The sequence below is a fragment of the Dasypus novemcinctus genome, chromosome 14 (genome assembly GCF_030445035.2).
Source record: "Dasypus novemcinctus isolate mDasNov1 chromosome 14, mDasNov1.1.hap2, whole genome shotgun sequence".
NCBI lineage: Eukaryota > Metazoa > Chordata > Mammalia > Cingulata > Dasypodidae > Dasypus > Dasypus novemcinctus.
The window spans coordinates 83,848,338-83,869,837 of NC_080686.1; the positions used below are offsets into that span (position 1 = coordinate 83,848,338).

Sequence of the window (21,500 nt, forward strand, 5' to 3'; positions counted from 1 at the left end):
AAAGAAACATTTATTGACCCTTACTGTAAAGTGTTATATCCATTATTCTACATAAAGTTGTCATCTGTTCTGTGCAGAAAATACTGCTGTCATTCTTTCTAAAAATAAGAAAACTCAGACTTTGGGAGAAACAATTTTACTAAGATTATTTCTCTAATAAGTGGCAGAACTGGGAATAAAACTTATGTCCAAATCCCATACCATGCTATATTCCCATTTAGGAGAATGTTTGTTTCTTTTCCCACAGTTTCCTAAAGTGAGGAAGGTTGGGCATAAAAGTGGGTTTAAATGCTAACTTTTCTATTAAGAAATATTAACTTTTCTTTTTTGATGAACTAATTTAGGTATTATATAATAAAAACCTTCTTCAAAAATATATTTCTTTTGAAATTCTTAAACATTTACGTAGGATTCCAAGAATGTTTTCAAGTTTGAATGACTTATAAAAAAATGTATATGGAGCTACCCAGTTTTCATGAACTCTCAGAGAAGATTCTTAGATTCTGGGCTGATTCATAACCATATGCTATGTATTTTTGTGCCGGGTATAAATCAGCTAGATTTGAAGTACAGATTACTGGATTGCCGAGATGAAAAACCTTGTGGCATAAAACAGGTCCCAATAGATTGTAAAATCCCACATATTTTAAGTAGAAGAATTCAACTTTGTAACATAATGAAAGCATTTTACAAGATGGGCTTCAATTAATTTTTTTTTTTAAGATTTATTTTTTATTTATTTCTCTCCCCTTCCTCCCCCCGCACCCCATTGTCTGCTCTCTGTGTCCGTTTGCTGTGTGTTCTTCTGTGTCCACTTGCATTCTTGTTAGGGGCACCGGGAATCTGTGTCTCTTTTTTTGTTGCATCATCTTGCTGTGTCAGCTCTCCGTGTATGTGGCGCCACTCCTGGGGAGGCTGCGCTTTTTTTCGCGCAGGGTGGCTCTCCTTGCCAGGCACACTCCTTTTGCGTGGGGTTCCCCTACATGGGGGACACCAGTGTGGCACGGCACTCCTTGCACGTGTCAGCACTGGGCGTGGGCCAACTCACCACATGGGTCAGGAGGCCCTGGGTTTGAATGCTGGACCTCCTATATGGTAGGCAGATACTCTATCAGTTGAGCCAAATCTGCTTCTGGGCTTCAATTATTAAGCTTAAGTATTGAGTTCTAACATTGTCCTAGTTCTCTGTATAAGGTCAGTACTATTTGATGAATGAGTTTCTCTTGGGTAAAAAACAGACATCATTTGGGTTTGTGTTACTTTGTAAACTTATCAATTCATTAATGGGGCTGTAGAAATGACATATTTTGAGGCTGATAAGGTCTCATATATTTCGTGTATATTACTTTGACTTTTCAATTTAAGAAATGTAAACTTAGGCTTCAACAGTAAAAATATATATATATATATATATATATTTTTTTTTTTCCTTTTCCAGTGGCTCCACCCACAAGGTTAAGATACAATGTTCTATCTCAGGATAGTATACAGATTTCATGGAAGGCTCCAAGAGGGAAATTTGGAGGATACAAACTTCTTGTGACTCCAGCTTCAGGTAAAAACAATCTACTGTGTTTCCTAGAACATTAACAACTTTTCACATAGATAATGAAAATGTGTAGTGCCCAGTGTTGCTTTAAAATCATTTAAACTTTTGTGTTTTATTTAATATTTTGAGCTTGAAATCTTAACTGCTAATCAAGGAAATAATGTTTTCCAAAGGATAAAGAGTAACTCTTGGGCTCACCATAATTCTCCTCAGGCCAGATTTCCAGGTTATCAAAAATTCTCACAACCTCTCTTTTGACATAGCGTGAATATTTTTAGTTATTGACACTTAGAAATTACAATACATTTGTGATTGGATGATTGAGAAAGTTGATTGTAAAAAATTGTAAGTTATGAATAATAAATGCCATGGAATATTACTCAACCTTTAAACATTAAAATGATAAAACCATAAGTAGATGTGAAAAATTAGGCGGACAACGTGACAGTTGAACAATTGTATTAATTATGAAGATAAAATAGGTGTGCAAATATTTTTTAAAATTTACTATACAAGTACAATAAACTAAAACATTCCTGGACATGCAGAAGAATTGCCATTTCTACATGGGTGTCATGGAGCTTAAGATGAGCTCAACAACTGAACTGCTTGAGTTCAAAAGCTGATTTTGTCAATTACAAGCAGTGCGACTCAGCCAAGGTATTGAATCACTCAGAGCCTCAGTTTCCTCTTCTGTAAAATGGAGAAATGATAGTAGCTGTGAGGCCGCATTTCCAAGTGTGATCTGTGGACCAGCAGCATCGGCATCACCTAAGAGTTTGGTAGAAATGCAGAGTATTGGACACCCCCCTGACGTTCTCAATCAGCATTTGAATTTTAACAAGACCCCCAGGTGTTTTGTATGCATATTAAATGTGAGAAACACTGGCTGTGAGGACCGAATAATGAATACTTGAAAAGCACTTACAACAGTGACTGCCTCATAGTGTTTAGTAAATCTTACCTCAATTGTTATAAACATGTTCTTTAGTAGGTCTCTCAGGCCTCATTTCTTCTCCTAGGACCATTTTCACATAGTACATGGTAAGTACTTATTAGTAACATATTTTCATGCAATTTATAATTATGTAACTGTAATAATTTTCTCTCTATTGGTATTAAGAATGAATATATGGAGCTGGACTCCTTCCTGTTGGAGAGCTTTTCCCAACTCACTTAATGAGGCAGACAGATTCTTTGCTGTCCATAAATGTGGACATTTTACTCAACAGTGGATTTAAAATCTCAAACAAAACAAGCTGATAAAATACCTGGCTTCTTTCTCAGTTACTAAAACAAAATCATCACTTTCTTTTATTAACAAATTTAAACATCGGTTCACTAGAATGACATCCTGCCTGAGCAACACTAGATGCCAGCTTTTCCTGTGGTGGCTTAGAGAAGTGCTTCACTTGTGGAAAGTGATATTTTATGTTCAAGAATGTTCAATTTTCATTTTGAAAGGTGACTGAAAAATTTGGAATAATTTTGGCTTTTTAAAGTACATTTTCTTTCTTTAAAATGAAGCCTAATGGTAATTTTAAAGAGAAGAGATGCTTCAACTATCATTACAATTCTCAAGGGCAAAATACAATGCTAATCTGTGGTGCCTCTCAGAAATCCCCATATGTATTTTGGTAATTTTTTCTTCCATGTAATCGAAAGTTTAAGATTTCCTGATTAATTGCTGATAATGCTAATCTATTGAGTATCTCAAGCAGGTGTCATTGAGAAATTATGGAACCTAAAGAGTAACTGGCCTCAGCATGGTCCTTGAATCCCCTCTTCAACAGCACACCCAAAAGTAGACTTCTGGTTCTTGTTTAAACACGTCCAGGGACAAAATAAGGATTGGAAATGAAAGCAAATTATTTCTTGATGTCTTAATAAATATAGTTGTGTGTGTGGTTTTTTTTTTTTAAGCAGTTATCTAAGCCAAGCAGACATTCTTGACACCCTTGTTTCTGCTTGATCAAACACAGTAAATAAAGAGCAATGAATCCATTTTGCTGCAAAATGTTTGTAGACCTTCTAGCACTAGGAGACATGGTCCAAACACTGTTTATGCCAATTTTTTCCAAAGCATGTTCCATGGTATTCTGCAGGATGCTAATGGCTGTTATGTAACCACATCATTTAATGGTCAAATAAATTTGAGAAATACTGGTTTAAAGAGAGTTTGAAGTGTTTGTGTGTGTGTGTGTATGGGGGAGGGTTTCTCAAAGTTTTTCATAAAATAATATACTCTATGCCTTTCCAAAAAGGATTCTAATATACAGAGTTTTCTAAGGAACTTTTTTTTTCTTAGGGAAACACTTTTAGAAATACCTCATTATGAAGGTTTGTTTAGAATCCTTTGTAATAGATAAATTTTAAAGGATAGAAGTTTGTGAAACCTGATTTAATATCTTGAGCATAAATGTATGTAAGGGAACAGGTTTTGGTAATGAAAAATTTCTGTTTTGTCTTCTAGTAGCTGTTGACCTGGACAATAATTGCATCAAGTTTCAGACTTATCATTAATTTTATTAGAATATGATTAAAATACATTGTAATTGTTGCATTATGTTTAGTTTAACACATTTCAGACGCTTTTACTGTTAACTGCCAGAAGGGCAGAAGTTTTAAATACATTTCCCTCTTCTCAGACACAGACATGGCTGCTAGAAATTAAAGAAAGATATGTTTGGAATTCTACATAAAAGTTGAGTATTTCATTAAAAGGGTTTACAGGAGAGCCTTAAATGTCAGTCTAATTTGATGGTGAGATATTTGAGTTTTGAAATCTTTTCATGAACCAAGCTAACTTTAAAGTAGCCAGGCAATGAATGGTTCCTTCAGCCTCATGGTCAGATTTAAGATATTCAAATTGCTCAGGTTTCAAGGATGCTTCCTTCAGAGAGGCCATAGGAAGGATTCCAGCATGGTTAACTACATTCAGTCTACCCATATCTTCCACTTCACTTTTAAGTGGACTTCATTCCTTAAAGAGTATATCTGATGTTGGCAGTTCATAGTCTTCCAATCTTATATTATGGCTTCCCCTATTGCATAAAAGCAAGTGTGGGGAAGTGGATGTGGCTCAAGGGATAAGTCCTCCATCTACCATATGGGATGATCTGAATTTGATCCCTGGGCCCTCTTGGAGAAAGAGAAGAAGAGAAAGCATGCCTGTGCAGTGAGCCAGTGCCCGTGCAAGTGAGTCATGCAGCAAGATGATGAAGCAACAAAGGAGAGACAAAGGGGAGAGTCAAGGTGAAGTGCAGCAGAGACCAGGAACTGAGGTGGTGCAATTGACAGGGAACCTCTCTCCACATCAGAGATCCCCAGGGTCAAATCCCAGTAAATCCTAGAGGAGAAAGACGAGGAGAGAAGACAAAAAGAGAAATAGATACAGAAGGTCACACAGCGAATGGACACAGACAGCAAAGATAGCAGGGTCAGGGAGGAAAGAGGGAAGGGAGGGAAAAAAAGATATTAAAAAAACTACAAACCATTAAAAAAAAAGCAAGTGTGTTATGATGAAAGGTTTTTATGAATGCGTTTATTGAATTTCAACAATTGTTCAGGTTTTCTCAAGCAAAAAAAGAGTACAATTGAATATGAGAATGAAAACAGTAAAATGACTTGCTATGTACTTGTGCATCATTATGTGTATTTTTTAAAGTATGTTTCGCCTTTTAAAATCTTGACTGCTGGTCAATAAAAGTTCTTAACATACACAGTTAACTTCATTTCTTAGAACTGATTTATCTCCCTATTTTATTACAGGTGGAAAAACCAACCAATTGAATCTCCAGAACACAGCAACTAAAGCCATTATTCAAGGTCTTATACCAGACCAGAATTACACAGTTCAAATTATTGCATACCATAAAGACAAAGAAAGCAAGCCAGCCCAAGGCCAGTTCAGAAGTATGTATTTACAGGTGCTACCATGGGACTTTGTCTCAGCTTTGAGTTTGATTCTGCTGAATCTAAAATACTAGCTTCTTCAGCTTTGAAGAGGTCTTAAAAGACATTTAGTTCAACCTTCCATGAGTTTCCTCTACCTCGAATGCTCTCTTTCCCTTCCTGATTTCATTAGACTCCTACTTATCAAATGCTTTCTCTGACACTGTCTCCCAAACCTTAACTCAGATATCTCTCCCATGTGCTTTCAGAACATCAGAACTTCCCCTCCTGCTGTACTTAGGACACAGTATTGTAATTGCCCGTTTGTTTCTGAAAGTTTATGAGCGTATTTCTCATATTGCAATTGTACATCATGTGCTTGATAAATACCTTCTGAATGACTGAATGGATGAAGCCCGAATCTGCTCTGTAGTATCCCCAGCCTCCACTGAACCAACCCACACAACTAAAATGTAACTCCTCCCAACATCCAATCAACTGACATGTATGAAGGACTTCTTAGGTGCCTTGTCCCATGACAAGCAGATTTCTAAACAAACCTAACAAACACAACCTGGTAAGTATCAGAGAGAGAGATACATAGAACTCTGGTAAAGGCACCCTCTTTTCTTCAATAATGGGCTGGGCAGAGGGTGAACAGGGGAAGGCTTCGTATTTGAGCCACTTCTCAAATAGCAAATTGAGCAGACAGTGAAGGGTGGCCATGCAGTGGACCTCCAAAGCAGGGAGAAAACTCCCTTGTAGCCCAATCCATGCCTGCACAGTTCCATTAGAAAGCTATCCCTTTATATTAATTTTAAAAGTTGTCCATACAGCTCCTGATTCTTCTGCTTCTCAGGAGACATTTATTCATTCATTCAACAAATATTTATTGCTATATTTATTTTTTTATAAATATAAAATATATTTATAAAAATATAAATATATTTATATTTATTATTGTTATATTTATTTATTGCATTTATTCATTCATTCAACAAATATTTATGTCTGCTAAGTGTCAGGCTCTGTTCTAGGCATCAGGCATATGACATTAAACAGAAGAGTACAAACTCTTGCCCCTTTGGACCTGCATTCTAGTGACCACAGGGACAACATCAACCTTCTATTTCTGGATTTGGCCTTTCAAATGTGCAAGACTAAGTGTTGTGTATTGTGAGTGCAAAAAGAAGAGGCCTGTACTGGTTAACTTTCTATATTACTTCATTTTTACAGTAGATTTTTAAAAAACAACTTATTATTAGAGATCATTTTAAACAGAATAAACAGAATAGTGTTGTTGCTGCTTTTATTCTCTGGTTCAGATGGACTTGAGAATGAAGAAACGTGACCTCAGTACAATCAAACTTAATTTAATCACAGCTCAGTATTAAACTCTAACCTGGTCAGGGTGATGATGGAAATACCCCCTGGTGTTCCTGCACAAGCCTAGCCGAGGCACAAGCCTGGCCAAGGCACAAGCCTGGCTGAGGCACCGGCCTGGCCTGAGGCACCTGTGGAAATGCCTTCAGTGTTACAGCTCAACCTGGGCCAAGGCACAAGCCTGGCTGAGGCAGTGGTGGAAGCACATGGCTCCGTGTTGCAGCTCGACTCACCACTCGATGTTCAACCTTGCAGCTCAGCTCGTCATGCTTAGCTTGGTGTTGTGTTTCACAGCTTGGTGTTTGTTGTTGCAGTTTTGCATTCTCACCTTGACTTGGCATGCTCAGCTTGGTGTTGTGTCTCACAGGTCGGCATTTGCAGCTCGGCTCGGCATTCCCAGCTTGACTCAGCATTGCAGCTTGATGTTCTTCTGGCCAGGGTGAAGATGGAATGCATGCTCAGGGCTTCAGAGCCACTCTTGATGTAGTCTAGCTGTGTGAACAACCCTGGAGGTGAAGCCCCAGTTGCGATGTTCTGATTGATCAATTAGTGGTTCCAAGCAAGGGCATTGGTTAGGACTTGAAAACTAGATTAGCATATTATGTAAACAGGGTATAGGAAATGGGAGATGCTGACTGGCTGACTAAGAGAGGTCCTATTGGCTTTGTGAGGTACTGATTGGCTGACTATTAAAGCAATGGGTTCTATTGGTTGAAAACACTCTTACCCTACTGGTTGACTCAGGATCCTTCTTCCTATTGGTTAGTTCAGGATCCTTCTTCTCAGGAGTCTCAGGCTCAGTTACCTGCTCGCTCCTCCAAATAGTATAATGAGCCACTATATGTCCATTACCTGGCTTCAACAATTAAGCACTCATAGTCTTATTTCATCTATACTCTCACACCCCTCTCCAATATTATTTTGAAACAAACTCTAGACATCATTTTTCAAATAGACTTTCTCTTATTTTAAAGAACAGCTGCCATTGGAATTACTCTACAAATCTGGAAAGCCATGGGTTCTGGAATTCTGTGTGCAATTGTATATCTGAATTTTCTATCCCCTCCTTCTCCTTTTTTTCTTCCTCTCCTGAGTAAAGTTCTATGAGACATTAAAAAATATATATATTTTGTTTATTTTTAAAAGACTCATAGATTACATAAAATGTTACATTAAAAAAATATAGGGGATTCCCATATGCCCCACTCCCCACACTTTCCACTTTTCCCAAGTTAACAACTTCTTTCATCAGTGTGGTATATGATTGCAATTGATGAACACATTTCAGAGCATTGCCTCACGGCATGGATTATAATTTACATTGTAGTTCACACTCTCCCCCACTCCATTCTGTAGTTTATAGCAAGATATAATGGCCTGTATCTGTCTTTGCAATGTCATTTAGGACAATTCCAAGTCCTGAAAATGCCCCCTATTGCACCTCTTTTTCCCTCTCCCAGCCTTCAACAACTTCAGTGGCCACTGTATGAAACATATTTTGTGACTTTTAACAAAAAAACTATTAATTTGCTACCTGTTGAAACTTCTTAACAAAGACATTTGGTAAATCCACCTGTCAGCAGCAACTGCATATGTTTTAAATGTTACATTATTTTGAGATTTACACTGTCTGGAAGCTCTGGAAAAGATTTTATGTTATTTTCAGTATAAATCAGCATTCTGTCTCATTGTACTGGCTCTGCACTTCAGTTTCTTGCCTCCAACAATCCTATATGAGTGAACAAAATAACTTTTCTTAAAGTTTGCAGGAAGCAGTAAAAAGGATAAGGAGAAATGGTTCATTTTACTTTAATCTGAAGATATCGATTGATTATTTCAGATATTCCACGGACTGAGAAGCAAAGGAAACATAGCTTTAAAAAGCTTTCCCAGTATCTACTGTGAAAAGCCCTTAAAAGGAACTGCAGTTTGTTTTGCTTGCTGAGCTCTGCTGAAGTAATCTTAGTGAAACAGTCTTAACTGGTTAGTTAGATAAATTGTATGTAGCATATTATTATTTTTTTAGCTATGTTATTTTTATTGGCAGGATAGGAGGATTAGTTTTGCCCCAATAACAGCTTGTGGGAATGACATGAAAATAACTTCGGATAACTTCCTCTTTCATTTTGCATTTCAGTTACATTTTTCCTCTCTGGGAAATAGAATAGAGCCTGGTCTCTCCCCAGGAAACTTCCATGGTCAAATCCAGGAAATTGGCGATCAAAACAAATCCTTGGGTATACAGATTTGCAATTAGCGCAGGGATTTGGATTCTTCATGAGTCCATCCTCTGATACTCAGGGAAGCATATGAATGAGTCTTTGGATTTTGAAGACAGAAAGGCATGCCTGATCTGCTGGCTATGAGTCCAGATCTGCCTCTGGTGTGTGCCTTTGGGCAAGCAGTTCAACCACTTTCAGCCTCGGTTTCCTCATTGGTAAATGAGGGCAATGCAGTGTGCCTGTTATCGTGTGTATTAACTAACTTCAGCACAGAGCAGGGGCGTGGGAGTTACAGTGATGAATGCAATTCTCCTCTGACAGTCTATTTCCAATTGATTTTGCCCCCTAAGTGAGGGGGACAGTGGCTTGCTGTGACATAACTCTCCTTATCTGAGACCAGATAACCCAATTTCTCAAGTGACTGGCATTTTTAACCTTGTTTATCTATATGCTAGTGTTATCATTTGCTTATTTGGGCAAACTTTCCTTTCAGTCACCATTTTTCCTCTTTGAAATGACATTTCGTTAATCTCTGCCTGCAAAATCCTGTTCATATATCAAAGCCTGGCTTAGATGTCACCTTTCCAATGAAGTTTCCCCAATCCCCACCTCTGGAATTGTTCTTTCCTGCATCTACATCTATCTCTAGCACCACTCGGCATAATCTTCCTCATATCAAAGTGGCAGACTTTTCGTCTTTTGCAGAATGTTAGCAATTTGAGGGCACAGCCTACATGTGGGTAGAGTTGAAGTTGTAGATTTGGAAATTATCCATATAAGGGTAAAAATTAAAACTGTGGGATGATAAAATTATAGGTGGGTGTCCAGAGAAGCCAGCAACTTTAGTATATGATCTTGTTTCAGGAAGGAAGTAGGGAAAGGATCTGAAGACTGAGAGTGTAAAGGAGCAGATGTAGGAAAAGGAGAAAAACCAGGATAATACCATCATAAAAATGGAAAAAGAAGAGCAGTAAAAGAGGAGTGGTCCAGAGCGCCCAATGATTATAAAGAGGTAGAGAATGAGGTCTGAAAAAAAATTAGGATTTAGAAAATTAGGAGGGGAAGCGGCTGTGGCTCAACTGGTAGAGCATCTTTCTACTATATGGAGGGTCCAGGTTCGATCCCCAGGGCCTCCTGGCCCATGTGGTGAACTGGCCAACATGTAGTGCTGCTGTGCGCAAGGAGTACCGTGCCATGCAGGGGTGTCCCCTGTGTAGGGGTGCCACATGCACAAGGAGTGTGCCCCGTAAAGAGAGCCACCCTGCATGAGAAAAGCACAGCTGCCCAGGAGTGACGCCACACACACGGAGAGCTGACGCAGCAAGATGACACAGCAACAACAAAAAAGAGATGCAGTTTCCCAGTGCCACCAGATAATGCAAGCGGACGCAGAAGAGCGCAATGAATGGACACAGAGAGCAGACAGGAGGGGGGTGGGGGGTGGACAGGAAAGGGGAGAGAAATAAATAAAATAAATCTTTATTAATAAAAAAAGAAAAGAAAATTAGAAGGTCACTAGGAATAGCAGAATCGAGGCATTTTGTATTGTTTATATAGTTATTTTTAATCTTGGAATTTAATCTTTAGGCACTAGAAAGCCAGGGAAGGTTATGACATGAAGGGATAATAATATTAGAGTAACATGACCTTGCAGATGCCAAGTCTCAAACTCTTGGCAAAGGGGTGGAAGTCATGGAAAAGTGGAAAAGAATCCCAAAATTGGAGCTAATTTCTATTAATGCTTTCAGGACTTGCAAGGGTTTTACTAAAACTTTAATGGAATACTCTTTGGATTTTAACATAACATGTTGCTGTATTTCTATTTCTCTTCCAGTTAAAGATTTAGAAAAAAGAAAGGATCCAAAGCCCAGAGTCAAGGTTGTGGACAGAGGAAATGGGAGTACACCAACTTCACCAGAAGAAGGTCAGAGTTTTTAATTGGTCAGTTATTTCAGGAGGTTGTATTGTTTTAATTGCTGGTCCCATCAGAAGAATACATATCTGATACAAAGATTTCTTTTAGCCTCTTTCCATTCCTTCCTTCCCCATGTGATGAGTGTCAATACTCTGGCATGCGACCATCCAGTCATTTTTCTGTAAATATACAAAATGTATACACAGTCTGTCATTTATGTTTCTTGTTCTGTACATTGCTTTTTTATTTTGAGAACTTTCCCTGTCATTACATAGGCTGGATTTGCCTGCCTGAATTTGAAGCCTGCCTTTGTCACTTTAAGCTTTTCTGAACTTATACTGCTTATCCAAATTTCTGTGTCTATTTATGCATCCATAAAATGTGGATACTAAGATTTACGATTAAATGTGTTGACATGTAAAATTCTTAGAACACTGGGTACCATTTAATAATGTTAACTCGTGTTGTTAGTTTACCTTATTCCTTTTTCAATGGCCAGATAACTAGTATCCTATGGTAGAGACTATCATAATATATTAATTATTCCCCTATTTATGCACGTTTAGGTGTTCTATAATTTTCACTATTGCAAACATGTTGCAACAAATATATTTATATGGTGGAATTGCAGAGTTAGAGGATATGTACATTTTTATAATTTTGATAGTCTGCCAAATTGTCTTAACATTTTTTCAATCATTTATACTTCTGCCAACAATGTGTGAGTGTGCTTATTTTCATACATTCTTTCCAACATTTGAAATCCTCAATATTTTAAAAGTTGTGTCAATAATATCTCATTACTTTAATTTACATTTCTCTGATTATCAGTGAGGTTGAGCATTTTTTCATGTCTTTGGAGGTCATTTGTATTTTTTCTTGTCTTTGGTCCATTTTCTGTTTTTTTTATGAATACATAGGAGCTCTAAATATTTTGGATATTAAACCCTTTTCTATTTTATTGTTAGAGTGTTGCAAATCTACCCATCTAGTGTGTCATTTGCCTTTCAGCTTTGCTCATACTTTTTGAGAATTTTTAATACAAATAATTTTTTATTCGTGACAAATATATTACTGAACATCTGTGGATTCCTTGGTCTTGTGATTTTCTTAGATTATAAAACATTTTCCTATGTTTTATTCTGGTAATTTATAGTTACATTTTATAGTTAACTATATTATAACTTATTATTAACTATTCAGACATACAAAAAGGTATAAAATAATATAATAAACATCTCTATCCACTTCAAGAAAACAAACATATTATAATTCAGTTGAAACTTTCTATGTATTCCCATATATTCTTTTCCCTCCCTTCTGGGAGGCTACTACTAACTTGAATTCAGTATTTATCATTCTAATACATGTTTTTATCATTTTACTTCATATAAATAATACATTTAAGATTAATATGTACATATATTTATAAATACACCATTATTCATATGGTACATATTCATAATTTAAATTTTATATATATTTTATTTTAATATATATATACTTTTGCAACTTGCCTTTTAAAATTCAATATTAGATTTTTTAAAAGTAGAAGGTGTGTTTAGCTGTCTTTTACTTTTCAGGTTAAAATTGGCATCAGAAGATCCAGAATTTTTTTTTTTAATTAGAGAAGTTGTATATTTACAGAAAAATCATGCAGAAAGTACAGAGTTCCCATATATCCACCCTCACACACACACACATACACACACAGAGTTTTCCCTATTATTAACACTTTACATTTGCAGTAAGGTGGTACCTTTGTTATAATGGATGAAACAATAGTATTATATTTATACTACTAATTATAGCCCATAATTTACACTGGGGTTCACTGTTGTGTTGTTCACTTCTGTGTTTTTTTTTTAAATTTTTATTCTGGTAAACAATATTAGGTTTTCAGAATTCCATTTTGATTCAAGTAGAGCCAATTCATCTTCTTTACTGTATAGAATAGCACTCCACTGGATAAATATACCCCAATGTGTTTAACCCTTTTACTCTTTACAGTTCCAGTATTTTGCTATTAGAAATTTGCTATAAATATTCATGTTTATGTCTCCTTCTGGGCATGTGGTAACATTTCTCTAGGGTATATACAAAGGAACCATGTCTTCAGTTGTAGAATATCTTTATCTTCAATCTTGTTGACCTTTTGTATCCTCAGCATATGAAGAGGCAATGATGAAGAGGCAATGACATCACTATTACTTGTGGTTTTAACTTAGATCATTTGGTTAAGATGAAGTCTGCTAGATATATTTTCTCTTTGTAATGAATAGGTAGTTTGTGAGGAGATATTTTGAAACTAGATAAATATTCTGTTACTCATTAAAATTTCACCCCCTTGTTTTAACATCTGTTGATTCTTGTCTGACTCAATTACTACTATGATGTTTCTCAAATGGTAATATTTATAATTCTATCTTTCATTCTAACATTTATTAGTTGACATTTTGCCATAAGGAAAATGGTAAATGCCACATTTGTCTATTTATAGCAGGGATGAACTCATGGGATTTTATTTCATTTGATGTGTCATAAACCATTACTATCATTATTTATTTTGATGCCCAAATTGTCCCAGATTTTCTCAGTAGGAGCCATTTCAAGCTGGTTCCTGTGTCATTTTCACATATCTCATCATTCTTTAAGACTTTCCTTACTTTCTGGCCCAAGTCTTACATTCCAGGGTCTGTACTTTTTCCTGCCCACTCTGAAACCAACCATTTCTTCAAACAGCACTGGTTTCTTATGTGGAGAATGGTATTTAGAAACCAAGAAGTAGGCACTAGGTACACTTATTGCCATGGGGGGTCATTGCTTCTAGACCCTCTCAGCAAAGGGTATGTGTGTGTGTGTGTGTGTGTGAGTACACTTAGATACATAATACACTTCATAGTATTCATCCTAGCCTTGCCTCTTTCCATTTTTATTACTCTCTTTTCAAGACATTGAGAAGCTTAGCTCCCAATATCCTCAATATGTCTATTTATCTGTTCAGACACAGAAAGCAAATTTGCAGAGTGGCTAATCTGTACACACTGCAAAAAATGAGTCTATTAACTAGAGTTCACTATTTGTCTTTAGTTTGTGTATTTAATGAAATATGTGTTCAAAGGATCTTGGGTTAGTTCTTTTCTTACCATTCACTGTGGTTTTGTTATTCACTTGAAATAAGTTGGATTAATTTGTGAGTATGGAATATTTTAATGTGGTTCCAAAAGTCGAGAAGTGTACAGAAGAATACTGCTCAAAAGAACTATCACATCCCCCCATTCCTTCCACCTTTTTACTTACAGTTTCACTCCTTCTAAAAAACCAAACTTATTAGTTTTTGACTTATTTTTCCTGTGTTTCTTTTTGTAAAAACAAATTTGTTAATATTTTTATGGAGAATTTTACACATAAATTCTCAAATGAATTTGACTTAGAATTTGTTGAGAGGCAGTGCTTGGAGAATTGCCTTCAAGTTGAACTCTATCTTCTATCTGTGGATTGGAATTTGGTTCCAGAATTTATGAGCTATAGCCAACTATTCCTAAATATCTCTATTCTTTTCTCTTATAATCCTTCTACTCTTATCCTTCCAAAACTTGGATTAATGAAGCAAACTTGGAAGGACCTTGGAAAGGTGAGGGTAATAATGGCATATATCCTGATAAATACTAATGAACATCTGAGAAGGAATATTCCTTCAGCAAGCCGTTTGCTTATCCGTAAACACATGGTAACGGAGGGCTCTTCTGCGAGCCCACTTTCAGGCAGAAGCTGTCTAAAGGTCTTTATTGTAATGGTGAGGACTTGGGTTAAGGTAAGAACTTTCTTGAGGTTTCTGGAAAAAAGGGTAGGGCCCTTTTTTAGGTGAGGGTGTGTGCAGAAGCTGTGAGGACTCTGTGAGGGCACTGGTTGTGTGGGGCGATTGTCCTAAGAATTAAGTTATAAGCAATGGTGTGAATCCAGGCTAGAGTTAGGGCTCTTAGGATGTTGAGGGGCATTAGTGGTGCCTGCAACAAAGGGAACTCTATTGTCATTGGCCTCTATGCCCCATCCAGGAATAGTCTTCCTCACCCAGCCCTCTTCCATGCCTCCCTCCCATGACGTGGTAGTCCCATGATCCATACTGAACTGTGCTGCTCTTTGTTTTCCTACAATTTTTTTTTTTATGCAAGAGTCTACATTGATAGTGGCTCCAACACAATCAGGCATATTTTTACATATTTTAGAATTTTAGTTGAAATGCAAAGAGATCCTTAACAGAAGTTGCTGTGAGTAAAATAGTTACTTGTTTTCAATCCACTGTACATGTTTCTTCAATAATCCAAAAGAACTCACAAACAAAAGTGGAATTTGCCTTTGAGCATAATATTGGCATGTTTGCCTCAATGGCTGTTTCTCCTTTGTTGTCCAAGCAGCTTTCTCCAGTTATTTTTGGTGTTTTGCACAAGAATGCAGAGCCTGATTGAGAAGATGATAAGATAGATAGGAAAAGTAGCATTGAGTTTCCTATTTTTGATTAATGATTTTTTTCAATTAAGATCACCTACCCTCTTTGTTTTTTTTAAAGTGGAAAAAAAATTTTTTTTCAGTACTTTGCAGTGAACCGGCAAGGGGAAGGTCCCAATGCTCTCATTTTCTGGTGAGGGAGCAGGGTGGGGATAAGATGAGCTTGTTTTCTTTCCAGAGATTGGCAAACTATGTCCTGCAGGCCAAATCCAGCCATCTGACTGCTTTTTAAAATAAGATTTGTTTGGAACACAGCCACACTCATTTTGTGACAACCATATTGTTTATGGTTGCTTTCCTGCAATATCAGCGTCTAATGGTTGCAACAGAGATTGTATGGCCCACAAAAATGAAAATATTTACTATTTTGCCCTTTTCAGAAAAAGTTAGGCAGTCCTTGCTTTAAACTGTTTAAAATTTTTGAATATGTTGAAACAGAATCTCTCTTTGAACTCAGTAATTAATTGCTTTACTGAGGACATCTAGTCTATTTTGTTCTTTCCAATAAGAATTGCATAGGGTGTGCTCTGCACAGGATCCTACTTACATTCCTATGTGTGGTTTATTTTTTTTCCTAAATATGAGAACTGCCAAAAATTAATTGCAAGGTTGAGTTAATATGCGTAAAGTTCCTAGAACATAGTAAGTCCTTCATAATTATTGGCTATTAATATTAGAATGCATAATTTGCAAGATTCAGTGCAATCATTGACCCATCTTTTATGTTCTTCATTGCACAATGAATGCATAGAGGAGGTTTGATAGTTACTCTCTAGTGCTAGGTTTTGAGTTAGGCACTGGGGATTAAATGGCAAGCACAGTGGGCAGGATTCTACCCTCATGGACTTAATAGCCAAGTAGGCTCCCAAAACGTATAACCATTATCTTCTGCTGGAGAAGAGACAGCTCTGAATTAGGCCTAGTCATTATGTTGAGTGTAGCCAGGGCACATGATTATTCTTGAGGGGAATTTTCCCTCAGTGTCTTCATTTATTTTCCATTAATCTTCTTATGGTTCTTGGTTCACAGATAGTTAAGAGTTCAATTTGGAATTTTACTCCCTTTTCCACTAGTTATTCTGGTACTGAGATTGTGGGTTCAGATGGACCAGAGAGGGGCTTGTAATTTAGGTAAGGCAGGGGTTAGAAGGTCGGCTGAAGCATAGGGGAACAGGTGGGGATTCAGGTTCACGTTGGCTTATTTCTGACTCTGAGAGTGAGGGGAAAGGGATGGCGCCCTGTCATTAAATGGATGTTGGGGTTGGTTGGGGGCTGGAATCCACGCTGTAAGACTCCTCTTTAGAAGGCTACTAGTAGTGTTTCTTCTTCTCTTTCTCTTCCTCCTGCTCCTCTACCTCCTCCTTATTCTCATTATTAATAATAATTCTTATCTAGGCAGTTAAAGTGGTGTACCCACAGCAGCTCTAGGCTTGACTAGAACCTCTCTTGCCGTCAGCACAGGGAGAATACAGGGGAGCTTCTCTCTTAATACCTGTGCCCTGGGAAGGGAAAAAGTCTCCTTGGGAACTCATAATCATGTGTCTGTGCCCCATGCAGCTTTAACATTTGAATCTACACCCTTCACATGCTCTGGGAAACTCCCATTCAAGAAGTCAATATAAAAATTGCTCAGAGCTGATAAAGCCCTTGGGGCACCTGGCAGAAACAAACACAAAATCACATTTGAGTCAAACATGCTCAGGTTAAATTGTAAAGATTGCCACAGATAAAAACCATTACACGGAAGAGTTCATAATCCAAAATTTCAAAACATATTATACCATGTCATAATGACCATGCCGTGTTGTTATGAGAATTAAATGCTGTAATGTATATAACACAAATGGTACCTAGGAGACACTTAGGAAATACCAGTTTCCTTTCCTTTTCTTCTAAGAGAAAATATTAGCATACTGAACCCAGCAAAGTGTCTTATATTATAGATCCTTGAGAAAGTGCCTTATATTATAGATCCTTGAATTTGGTTTGTCTTGTTTCAGACCCTAGGAGAGAGGTGGAAAATCTCTTGGAGAAGATTAAGAAAGATTGTCTATTAAAGAGTGCAAAAAACTCCCAAAACCCCAAAACAGAAAGAAATTAGATTTCTGTTTTCTTTCCCTTCATGACAAGCATTATAATTTATGTTTTCAGAAAAAAATGAGACAAAATCAGTCATTCAGAAAATAATCATTGAACACCTGAAAAGTACAGTATACCTGTGAATAAAATGATAAGGTTTCCTTTGGGGGCAATGGAATGTGATTCTCCTAGCAATAGATATCTTGTTTTCTCTTAACCCCCCTCCTACCCTTGGTAAGACATTTTTTAAAGGATTTTGATAACTTAATCTATGACTCTGAGCAATTTTTATCATTCTCAACCTGTGAATTGCCCAGTGGTAAGAGATCTTACTGCTCCCTGAAATGTTCTCAAACATTCTCATTTTGAAAATAATTTCAAGATTTTAAAAAAAATCAAGATACTTTATATTTATGATCACCACTCTAGATTTTGTCAGAGTCTGTGTCTCATAGAAATATTTGTCTGATTAGCACCTTACTTCCTGTCTATGAATTGCCTCTTGATCATCCTTTCTCTACACCTGCAGGGCTGACTGTTGGCATCAAGATGAGCAGGTGTTTCTGCCTTAGCAGTTGCAAAATTTCAGGACATGTTTGTTATGATGAGTTGGAGTAACAGGGAAGATTGTTTTGTTGCATTTTTCAGAAAATAATCTTGAACAACCAAAGTAAACATATAGTCGAAAAGCCTAGTACTAGAATTGGAAGGCACATTTGGGGCCATGTAATTCAACAATGAGAGGATGGTTGAGTCTCCTCAGCCATCCCGTCAGGGGTTGACCAACATCTGCTTTCATTAGCATATATCTCACTACTTCTCAAGGCCTCGGTCTTTGGAATCCTGACTGTTAGAAAGTTCTTTCTTGGAATGAGCTGAAATCTTTCTCCTTGTACACTCCTCCCACCAGCTGGTTCTTGTGGATGTACATTGCCTTATGTATGGCAGCCCTTTAAATATTTGAAGACAGATGTTGTTTCTTCCCCTAGTTCCTGATGGTTTATGAGCAGGAGAGAAACGTGATGAATGTAGTGTTTACGGGATTGTCAGTTACTGTTAAGACGCAGGACTCTGAGTGACGCTGAAATGTGCTTTTGGCTGTTGTGCAGAGGTTGGCTTTCACAGGCCTGTAAATTGTTGTGGTGTTATTCGTCCCATGTTGAATATAAAACAAGTGAGTATAAATTTAATAGTAAAAAATTAAAATAAAAAAATTGTAAAAATTTAAAAAAAACTTAATTGTATGCTAACTATCTTTAATTCCAAAACTTGGCAAACTATTCCTTCCCTTCCTTCCCACCCTCCCTCCCTTCCTCTCTTGCTTTCCTTTTCTTATCACTTCCTTCCTCCTTTCCTTCTCCCTCTCTCCTCCACTTCCTCTTTCTTCTTCCTCTTCTTTGTTCTGTCTATGCCTCTCTCTCTCTTCCTCCCTCCTTCCCTTTCCTCCTTCCTTTCTTTTTTTTTTTTAAGATTCATTTATTTATTTATTTCTCTCCCCTTCCCCACCCTCCTCAGTTGTCTGCTCTTTGTGTCAATTCACTGTGTGTTCTTCTGTGTCCGATTGTATTTTTGTCAGCAGCACCGGGAATCTGTGTTTCTTTTTGTTGTGTCATCTTGTTGCATCAGCTCTCTGTGTGTTCAGTGCTATTCCTGGGCAGGCTGCACCTTTTTCGTGCTGGGAGGCTCTCCTTACAGGGTACACTCCTTGCTCATGGGGCTTCCCTACACGGGGGACTCCCTGCATGGCATGGCATTCCTTGCGCACATCAGCACTGCATGTGGGCCAGCTCATCATACGGGTCAGGAGGCCCTGGATTTGAACCTTGGACCTCCCATGTGGTAGGCGGGTACTCTATCCGTTGAGCCAAATCTGCTTCCCCTTTCTTCCTTTCTTTGTCCATATTTTTCTTTAACTGTTGGCACATATTAGGACCATTTTTAAAAATTCTTGGTCTGAGATGTTCAAGGTCTGATCCTCCTCACTGATGGTTTCTAGTGCTTAAATCTTCTTTGCATAGGTGTTTCTTTGTATGTTTTGTCTTCTTTTGTTGCAACCAGGACATTTGATATTTTAATATATCATTGAAATTTAGACTTTGGGGCATCTGTTCCTTAAGCGTGCATTCAGGGGGTATTACAACACAGCTTTCCTTAGATAAAAGGAGCTTACCAAAAAAAAAAAAATACACCTTTCTCAGTTCTTTGCAGGTTGCCCTATGGGAGTGCTTTCCTTCAGAGTTTAGCCAAAAGTGAGATTAGAGAACAGCCTGAGGCAAAGTGTAGGAACTCTGGCCTTTTCTGACCGGGTCTCTCATCCAGCAGGCTTGTGCAGGCCCCTGCGTGGCTCTAGGAAGTCCCCCTTTCACATGGATATGAATGTCCTCAATTCCCTGGGAAACAGTGTTTCCTCAAGGTCAGCACAGCACTCCATGCCCCACAGCTGGCCTTCCTTTGCCCCAGGCAGTTGCAGAATTCTCTGGAAGAGCTCTGTGAGCCACTTCTAGGTGCAGGGCAAGTTCTCGGAGGGCAAGCCTGGCTCCGTCTTTCAGGCCCCCCCAGACAGATTGACACAGACCTACATGCTCCCTCCAGAGCCTGGACTCTGTACCGGGAAGGTGAGGGGAGTGGGTGGGGCCAGCAAGGGTACCAGGAGATTCTACTGTTTTTCAAGTTGCCTTTTTCTTGGCACTTGCTCTGTTACTGCAATCCTTTAACTGTCTTCTGGAGCTCTGAGAAAGATGTTTCTGCCAGTTCGACTTGATGTTTAAAGCTTCTGTTGGGGGATGGAGCCCTGGATTACTCCGCCATTTTGAACTGGCTCTACCAGTGGAAACCAGTGGGCTTTCCTCCCTCCTTTCCTTTCTTATACTTTTATTCTCTTCTGTGAACAGAGTTGAACAGCACAATAGAGAAATGGCTCAGGCTTTGGAGTCAATCTTGGGTTTGAATTGCAGTCTTACACTTGCTCAGTGTGAGATGCTGGACAAGTTATTTAGCCTTACTTAACCTTTCTTTTTCAATGAAGTGAGAAGAATAACTACCTTTTAGGATTATTATTAGGCCTAGAGGGAAAACATATGTACAAAGCATCTAATGAAAGTGGTCACTAAGTGGTAGGTCTTTTTATTATTGTAAAAAGGAAGCAGTGAAAAGTGCCACAGTCAGTGAATTAAAAAACTATATACACACACACATATCTATCTGTCTATCTATATATATTACTAGGAAGGAAGAAGTTCTGTGAAGAAAAGTAAAGCAGATTAAGGGGACAGTGATAGGGAGTGCTATTTTAGATAGCCCTGTTTTAGATTGGTCAGTCCCTCATCTGTCAGGGATGCTTTGAAAGTGACATCTCCACCAGTATTGGACTAAATAAGCACTACACATTTTTAAAGACTAAATTTTCTGATTAATGGGAGCTCCAGACACGACTGAAATTGAAACCACTGCTCCACATCTACCTGGTTGACAACTTCCAACTTTTATCTCCTAGGACAGGAGACAAGTGTTTGCTCTGTGAGAACATCTTCGGTGGTAGTGATAGCATAGAAAAGGTGTATTAGACCAAATGTTTAGAAGACCTGGCATCCAGTTTTGCATCTGCCAATAACCACTAAGCATGTAATTTACCCTTTCTGAATATCATTTTTATTTTCTGAAAAAAAAAAACAATGGATAACATTGGCACCTCAGGGAATGTCGTAAGACTTAGAATATGCCAATGTATTGAAAAACACTTTAAGAACCACTGAGCTTTTGACAAATGTTATATGATGTTAACTTTTTAAAAATCTCTGTAGTGATGCAGCTAAAGCCAGTCTGCTTGGTAACAGCAAGTTTCTGAGAGTTCTATTGCACCAAACTGTTAGGAATTTTCTTTTGCTCTTGGTTTGGAAACCTGAACTTAAATTAACCTCACAGGAGGCTTAAGTGAAAAATCGTTCTGTGACCAC

The 21,500-nt window shown here is 37.7% G+C and overlaps 1 protein-coding gene across 3 annotated transcripts in view; it reads left to right on the forward strand.

Moving 5' to 3' along the window:
- The window catches only part of COL14A1 (collagen type XIV alpha 1 chain), a 202,674-nt gene that overhangs the window by 21,562 nt on the left and 159,612 nt on the right, over positions 1 to 21,500 (forward strand). For all 3 annotated transcript variants that reach the window (XM_004480742.5, XM_004480745.5, XM_004480744.5), the window contains exons 3-5: positions 1,439 to 1,555; positions 5,321 to 5,464; positions 10,883 to 10,972. In XM_004480742.5, coding sequence (XP_004480799.1) covers positions 1,439 to 1,555; positions 5,321 to 5,464; positions 10,883 to 10,972 — 351 coding nt within the window. The remainder of the gene's footprint in view (positions 1 to 1,438; positions 1,556 to 5,320; positions 5,465 to 10,882; positions 10,973 to 21,500) is intronic.